This window comes from Sinohyriopsis cumingii, unplaced genomic scaffold, assembly GCF_028554795.1.
Source record: "Sinohyriopsis cumingii isolate HCF-2022 unplaced genomic scaffold, ASM2855479v2 utg000552l, whole genome shotgun sequence".
NCBI lineage: Eukaryota > Metazoa > Mollusca > Bivalvia > Unionida > Unionidae > Sinohyriopsis > Sinohyriopsis cumingii.
This window is the reverse complement of record NW_028315908.1, coordinates 178,582-187,500: the sequence shown is the minus strand read 5'-3', so window position 1 is coordinate 187,500 and position 8,919 is coordinate 178,582. Positions and strand designations below refer to the sequence as shown.

Below are 8,919 nucleotides of genomic sequence, written 5' to 3'. Positions count from 1 at the left end.
TGTTTTTTGACTTTTCTAAATTAAAATGAATGACGATCCTTAGGGAATTTTCTCATACTTTCATTACAAAAATGCATACACCTCAGCTAGGGCAAATGTGAAATGTTATAATCTCCATCGGCCTGAACAGTTCTGCTTTTGTGACCTAAAAATTCATCCAGAGGCCAGAGTAACCAGTCGTACAAGAGGGTGCCGGTTAGAATCCCGTTGTGTCTATTACATTTTCAGTATAATTTTAATTCATTGCCCTGCGTGTCATTGCAAACATGATGAGCCATGTAAATGTGAAATTATTTCCATCTTGTGCAGTGGCAGAGGAACATTTCAAGCCCACCTTTAAATATTATATCAGTCGGATCTTTTACAGCAAAGCTAAGATAACACTAAGGAGGGCATCTGCATAATGCAAACAAAGAATTCAATTGTTTTTCCAAACTTAAAAAATAGAACAGAGCAATATTATTTTATACACTTTACAGTTTACAGAGAGGATGTGTAAATATTTCATGAGCCTAATCTTATGTTACGTGTTTAGGCTCGAATAAACAGTAACACAAGAAAGAGTGAAAACAACAAGCTTTGAAAAATATAACAAATAATTTATTTCCCTGGACAAAATACTGTAAAAATTAAAAAATATGAGAACTTACGGTTTCCAGAATCAAATCCAAATAATACAAGAATAATCCACGAATATAAATTTTGAAATCCTAATATTGAAATGTTCTAATGATTCCAAGTTCTAGTCCCGACGAAGAATCCAAGATGGAAGGCGATGATGTATGCTGTTGCCTGTATTGTGTTGACGTCTACAGTTCTTTGTAGAAACATAATAATTAATTCTCCGGTCTTGAAAATCCAAATAAAATTTTCAAGAAAGGTCTTTGTTCAAGAGTTCTGTATGAAGACAACAATATTTCCAGAGAAACGAATTAATCTTTTAGAGTCCAAATAATCTGAAGAAACTTAACAAATAACTCAAAACCTCAAAACTTCAATGCTGGTCACAACAGAAGAAAACAACTTGTTATCAAGTGTTTAAAAGCCCCGAACTCTGAGATCTCTTTCTCTCTAAATATCACTATTAAAACTAAATATTTCGCAATTTCGTAAATGTCTAATTGCGAAATATATTGCGAAATAGAGGATGACGTGATCATGTTTACATGTAAAAGTCACACAGCCCCAGTATATCCTTGATAAGAACCAACCATTTTACTCCTAGAAAAAGTTGTTTATTTGACCCTCAAACAAGGCTAGATACTAAGTCAAAAATAAAAACAAGTGTTTCTATTATTAGGCATCTAAGGATAAACTCAGGTCAAACTGAACTTTTTGGAAAATATCAAATTCCTAGTAAACAAAATTACATTACATTGCCACGTAAAGAAAATAAAAAGATTCCAAAACCCACAAACAATCAAATCAAATCAAACACAACTTAAATCAAATATAAATTGAATCAAATCTATGTAACACTAACGTAAGATGAACTCTTGATATTAAGTTTACAGTTTCGGACGAGATACAGGCGATCTCAAATGAGTTTTAATATCTAGAATGAGACATGTGGAAGAAACATTGCATTAAAATAAGAACTAGTTTAAACCTGTACAAGGTGCACATTTCATTGGTTACACATACAAAGAAAAGGAAATAAAAGTACATCAAAAATGTAACAATTACAATGTAAACATACAAAGTAAACGCTACAGGCAAATAAACGACGTATTAAATAACATTCGTGGTATTCAGAAAATTACATATTCGAACAGATGCATATAACATGCACTTAAAGACATTGTTTCAAATGTCGAAATGTATACAATCAAATATGGATTTATTTAAATTTAACTGTAATAATTCCATTTACGCTTAGTTCGCACATAACTACTTGATAGGACATGGGTAATGGCCTGATAAACTTTATAGCACTGTAGCCAACGTAAAAGTCTAATATATATCGCTAAAAAAGATTTTTGCATAGATTTTTGTTTTGTTTTGTCTGCAGGTGCTGCTTCACAGAAATTCCTATGACTCTGGAACAAGGAAAATTCACTAAATTTTTATGTTGATAAATAGCACGATGTCGGGGAAAACGTAAATGGCATTTACTCAGCTCGATGGGTATCAAAGAACATGACAACAAAAATATTTGAAAAAATAAGGAGAAAAAAGACTCTGGTCATGGATACTAAACATTATTTAACAATGTATATAATGATTTCAGATGGTTATTGATGTTGTTGTTGTAGAGTTTAACGCCATTTTTTAGCACAAGCACTCGGGAGGAAGAAACCGGGAAAACCCCAGTAAGAACCACCAACCCACGAGAAGCTACTGGAACGCTTTCTCACGTAATAACATTCTGACACTCATTACTGAGAAGCAAACTCATTACTGAGAAGCAAAGTAGTGCGATTTTAAATACTTGATTTTACTCAAACTCTTGCCATGGCATGAACAAAAGAGACCGCCAGAAAGTCAACAGGAGGAAAGGCTCAACGAAAACAAATTTGAAGTCCCTTTCTGATGTTTTAATGTCTTGAAGTCTGAAGTCTGATGTCAGAAGACAGAAGAACGAAGACTCTCTGATGTATATGCATTAAATTAATTTTGATTTTCATCATTTTTGCTCAAGGAAAGTATATCTTATCTTTCATACTTTCATTACAAATTACATATTCACATTTTCGTGCCGCAATTTTTTATATACTTTTGTTCAATAAAAGCCCTTTTAAGAGCTAACTATAACTTTAAATAAACATCATGGCAGAAGCCAACCGTTTCAGAGGGTATGCCTTACTCTCCCAGTATTTTCAAACTGAGGAGGAGAGCATCGACAAAGGGCGCTTGATAAAGGCCTACAGAGCCCCTTTGGTTCAAGCCATAGATCTATCCCAGATACAGACCCAAGAAAGGCCAACAAGCATAGAAATTCTAGCAGCCCTTTCCGAAAGAGGCCTACAACTTTCGGGAAGGGAATATACCTAATATATCCAAAGGATAACAAAAAACTATTGCCAGACGGTAATATCATAATAAAAGAACACGTTGCAAAAGTAGTAAGGCCACCCCCCATTACGCGACTTTTCAAAAGAAAATTTGCGGATATTTATATATCCAAGTTTCCCCACGAAATCCCCCTTAATGTCTGCAAGGAGGATTTCGAGCAAAGAATTGGGGTTCAAGTGCTCGAAATAAAAAGAGACACATAAAAAGCTATGCCTGGTCTCCACAACGGAAAAATTATCATCAAAATTGACATTAAAGATACGGGGAAAATCCCAGAAGTTTTCAAGATAATCGGGATACCAGTGACCAGCTGGTATTATAACTGCCACATGAGCAGGCCCTGCTCCAATTGCAGCTCAATTGGTCACAAAGTGTGGAACTGTCAACAAAAACAGAACAACACAAACACAAACTCACCAAATACAATTCGCAATACAACACCCTCATTTTATGCGCAAGCTGTAGCCCATACCACAAACACACTAACCAACACATCAGACAATGATGACAACGAAGAGGAGATGGAAATCCCATCTTCTCCAAGCTCGAAATCACCCTCTCGAACACCATCTATATCACCTGCAGAATCCCCAGAAAGACACACCACACCACAATATACAATTGCAACCCAGTCGACCTTTAAACCTGTTTCATCTTCCACCTCATCACATCTGTCCCTATTTTTATCTGAGTACGTCAATATTTCATCTTTAACATAATCTGTTTTTTTTTTTTTTTTTTTTGAGTGGGCTGATTTTAAACTGATTGCTAACCTACTTTAGTCAAACAGAGAGAAATCTTGACATTTTAAACATTTTAAGACATTTTGAGTACCGATCGTTTTGAAGATAGTACATTACGCCTGAAAATGGAGGTAGAAACAAAGTAGATTCAGGTTCTGAAATGACAAAAATTCCTCCCTCTGAACATTCACAAAAGAAAAATGCAAATTTATGTTTATCTATTTATTTTTCTTTCTGTATTCATTAGATAGGCAAGCTGTGAATATATGTGGAACAAAAAACTTCAGTTTATTTTAAATAACTTTGGCATCAATACAGTTTTGCATATTTTCATAAACTGTTGTGTATAAGCTCACAAATCTTGTTAAATTACTTGCCATTGTGGTTGTCATGTGCATTTGATGTATTAATTTTGGCTCTGTCCTTTTCCACATGGTCTCGGGAGGAGTGTTAAAAAATCAAAAGTGATAACCAATATGACAGCAAATAATCTTTGGATTGTTACTCTTTCAAAACAGAAAGTCATATCAACATGGGATTTTCACCAGAAGATTTTTTATAATTTGTCATTGGTCCTAACTTTATATGATACTGATCTGACATTTGGCCATCATGTTGACCATCTTTAAAAACTTGATTAATGTTCCTCCATTAACGAATGTTGTCTCTACTTCTCCCAAATAGATGTTCTATAGATTCAGCAGGATGTTTTCAGCAAATGATAGACTTGTTAGGGTACCTAGTTAGTCCTAAATGAAAATGGTGCTAGTCTTATATCCAGTGTGGCTGCCACAGCAGCTATCTTCAAAAATCCTGTTGTCACTACTCCTCATGAATGAATGGTCATATTGACATGATTTTGTTTTACCATAATGACTTCTAATCTTGTCTATTTTTTCACAGAAGATAATGATGCCAATCTGACATCCACTCCTTTCACCACAGTAGCTAATTTGAAGATCTTGTTATCGCTGAAGAATATCAGATATGGTTCAACACGAAGCAGTTAAAAGGAAGATATGGTCTTACTTTGTCAATAGAGTGTTAGTCCCTTCTTTTCTTTAATGTTCTGTATACCCCATCACAGTATGTATGCTTTTATGTATGTAGGTGGTACAGTAGGAATGTCATTATGTGGTTTAACAGTACATCAGCACAATACTGACTATACAGTGCTGATAAAAAATTAAATTTTATATTTTAAAAGACATGAAGTCAAAATGTAAAGAGTTAAAATTGCAAACATCTTCAGAGAAGGGTCAACTTTTTATTGTGATGATGACTTCAGGCCGACCTTATTTTTCATGATAATTAATGTTTACAATGTCAAGCTAATGAAAGCATCATAAAGTTGAGCTATGTAATCAATAATTACACTCTTGTTATTGTTTAATATACTACAATTAGGACCAAGTATATGATCCGCAATGTCTAATTATGTGGTGTTGAGTAATGTCACATGATGACCCAATGTAGCTTTCGATAACCAACCACCCTTTGGGATGATGAAGTAATATGGAAAAATCTGGGCAACCTGAAAAAGTGTCCCTTTTTTGGTTTATCTGGATACAAAAGATAAGATGTACACAGTATGGTATTATCTATGTCCTGAAAACTTGTGTGGCTAATGAATCCCACATCTTTCCATGGCCTGTATGGAAACTTTGGAGGTATCATTGTCGTGGTAGCTTGGTAGAGTGTTGGAATTGTAAGTCAAGGGTCATGGTTTCACTACCTGCCCAGGCCACCTTGGGTAAACTGCTCAGTGTGCCCTTGGGAAAGGCATGTAGATCCTATTTCCTCTGCATGATATAGCCAGTAATGTGCTAAAAGTGCTGTTAAAGACAACAAAAAATTTGTCATCACACTTGGATGTGTTTTTCCAAATATATCCCCCATTTCCCCTATTTTAGTGTTAAATGTGTATGGCATATATTATATTACATTTCTCCTGTGTCCAGCATGTCTCACAGCTTTGGATGAATTGACATGGAGCTTGGCAGAGATATCAGCATGTACCTACTGTTTTTTTTTTTATCTTGTTCTGTGGCATGAAAATTCTTGTATTTTCAATGGGTCAGTGGTTGTTCCCGTGGTATTCACAGGTTCTTCCTGCACCATTTATACTTGGTGGACATGTATAGCCTATCATGAGCTGAAATATGATGTTAAACCAAAACAACAAACAACAAGAAATTTTGGTGACATTTGTGTATGAAAAGTCTCCAGTAATTGTGTACAGTCTTTAGCAATTTGAATACTGATTACCAGCATTTTACTCTAGTACTTGTATATAATCTACAGTACTTGAAAATATTGAACAATTTCACTGAGTGAAGGAATTTGTTCATGTTCTTCAGAAATGCTAAAGGTCTGAGACTGAGAATCAAGCACCTTTTTATTATACAGTGCAACATTTTAGCTTTATCTAAATATTTATAAAAGACTTTGTTAAAATTTTATTTATGCATATAAACTTATAGTAATGTTACCTTTTAGTGAAATGGAAACAAATCATATTTTTATATGTTATTTGCACATGCATCTTTGCATTGCAATCAGATCAGAAATTTGTATTTCATATGAAATTGAATTTGTTCTAAGCAGGAAGACGATCCCTTCCATTATATTGCTGATAAACTGAATAGGGGCGAGACGATGGATAAAGCACGCTGTTCCCAAAAGTGTTGCTGAATGAATGACCACATGTGCAGAGTTTGCTTCCTGAGCAACATGTATGAGTTGTGGCTTTGTTTCATACAGTTACTATTTCACATAGTCTAAATATAACCTTTAAATATTTTATTTTTTCGTGTGTCTTGCAGGTCGAATCAAAAGTCAATTTTGTTGTATATCTTACGGGTCTAATCAACAGGTCGATGTTGTCCCACATTTGTTAACAGATGATATTATATTTCTATCAAACTTAGCATCATTAAAATTGACTGGTGGAAGCCGATTGAATCTTTTCGGATTTTTGTGTGGTTTATATGTGAGTCTTGTATTGAATATTATCATATGCATGCATTCTGTACATTTATGTTTTAAAGAAGAAGGCAGTGCACATTGTTTGGATGTCATTCTATGACAGTCACTACCATTTATAATCGAAAAAAGGTTGTGGGTGTATTTTTTGTCCATCATCTAGATTGATCTGCTGTTAGCTTGATGATGCGAACCATACTTTTACTTTTCTTTTGCGCACACGTTTTATCCACACAAAAAATATGAACCCATTTTCTGTGGAATGCAAAGGACAATCCACTCCCATTTTCTGTGGAGTGCAAAGGACAATCCACTCCCATTTTCTGTGAAGTGCAAAGGGGAATTCAGTCCACTTTTCAGCTGCTTAAAAGCTCATGCATCAGAATTTAGCTTCAAGAAGCATATTTTCTGTCAGAATGTTATAATTAATGTAAAATCTAGAACATGTGCTGATAGGTTTTCCAGTTATATAATTGTAATAATTATGTTAAAGTAAGAGAATTGAATGATGTAATTAGTTTCCAATGAATTACTGTAAAATAACTTTGTTATACTTTCAAACCAGTGATTATGCTGTACAGAGCTAAAGAAATATCTAACAGCCTGACATCTGTATCTCCTCTAAATTACTTGTTCTGAATGAATATCAATAAGCTGACTTGGTAATGCATCGCTGGTTAAATATATCAAATCGTACTTACGTAGTTGTTTGTAATTAAAAGTAAGCTTGATGATTTATAAAAGCCTCCAGTGAAATGTTTTTTTATGATTAATGATTTATAAAAGCCTCCAGTGTAATGTTTTTGATGATTAGTGATTTACAAAAGCCTCCAGTGTAATGTTTTTGATGATTAATGATTTACAAAAGCCTCCAGTGTAACGGTTTTGATGATTAATGATTTATAAAAGCCTCCGGTGTAATGTTTTTTGATCATTAATGATTTATAAAAGCCTCCAGTGTAATGTTTTTGATCATTAATGATTTATAAAAGCCTCCAGTGTAATGTTTTTGATCATTAATGATTTATAAAAGCCTCCAGTGTAATGTTTGTGATGATTAATGATTTATAAAAGCCTTCAGTGAAATTTATTTGATGATTAATGATTCTTAAAAGCCTCCAGTGTAATGTTTTTGATGATTAATGATTTATGAAAGCCTCCAGTGTAATGTTTCTGATGATTAATGATTTACAAAAACCTCCAGTGTAATGTTTTTGATCATTAATGATTTATAAAAGCCTCCAGTGTAATGTTTGTGATGATTAATGATTTATAAAAGCCTCCAGTGTAATGTTTGTGATGATTAATGATTTATAAAAGCCTTCAGTGAAATTTATTTGATGATTAATGATTCTTAAAAGCCTCCAGTGTAATGTTTTTGATGATTAATGATTTATGAAAGCCTCCAGTGTAATGTTTCTGATGATTAATGATTTACAAAAACCTCCAGTGTAATGTTTTTGATCATTAATGATTTATAAAAGTCTCCAGTGTAATGTTTTTGATGATTACTGACTTACAAAAGCCTACAGTGTATTGTTTTTGATGATTAGTGATTTATAAAAGCATACAGTGTAATGTTTTTGATGATTAGCAATTTATAAAAGCCTACAGTGTAATGTTTTTCATGATTAGTTATTTATAACAGCCTACAGTGTAATGTTTTTGATGATTAGTGATTTATAAAAGCCTACAGTGTAATGTTTTTGATGATTAGTGATTTATAAAAGCCTACAGTGTAATGTTTTTGATGATTAATGATTTATAAAAGCCTCCAGTGTAATGTTTTTCACTCAAAAGGAACTGAGATGATTACAAGGTATTTTAAAGATTTAGTGGGCATGGATTCTGTTGATAAGAGAGTGAGTGTTTTCTGGATTTATAACACATTGACAGTACTTTCACATGGATTCTGTTGATATCTTGTATCAACAGAATCCATGTGAAAGTACTGTCAATGTGTTATAAATCCAGAAAACAATCACTCTCTTATCAACAGAATCCATGGCCACTCTCTGTGAGTGTTTTCTGGATTTATAACACTTTGACAGTACTTTCACATGGATTCTGTTGATAAGAGAGTGAGTGTTTTCTGGATTTATAACACATTGACAGCACTGTCATACTGTCACATGGCTTCTGTTGATAAGAGAACACAGATATTCTGTTGATAAGA

General features: G+C 33.6%; 1 protein-coding gene across 2 annotated transcripts in view; it reads left to right on the top strand.

The window, feature by feature from the left end:
- LOC149773802 (arsenite methyltransferase-like) overlaps positions 1 to 6,569 on the top strand; it is a 248,677-nt gene extending 242,108 nt beyond the window's left edge. Inside the window, exon 10 of one of the 2 annotated variants that reach the window (XM_089945988.1) lies at positions 6,363 to 6,569. In XM_089945988.1, the coding sequence (XP_089802114.1) occupies positions 6,363 to 6,452 (90 nt within the window). In that variant the 3' untranslated portion in view covers positions 6,453 to 6,569. The remainder of the gene's footprint in view (positions 1 to 6,362) is intronic. The other variant, XM_089945987.1, reaches the window with a different exon arrangement.
- The last annotated feature ends 2,350 nt before the right edge of the window (positions 6,570 to 8,919 follow it).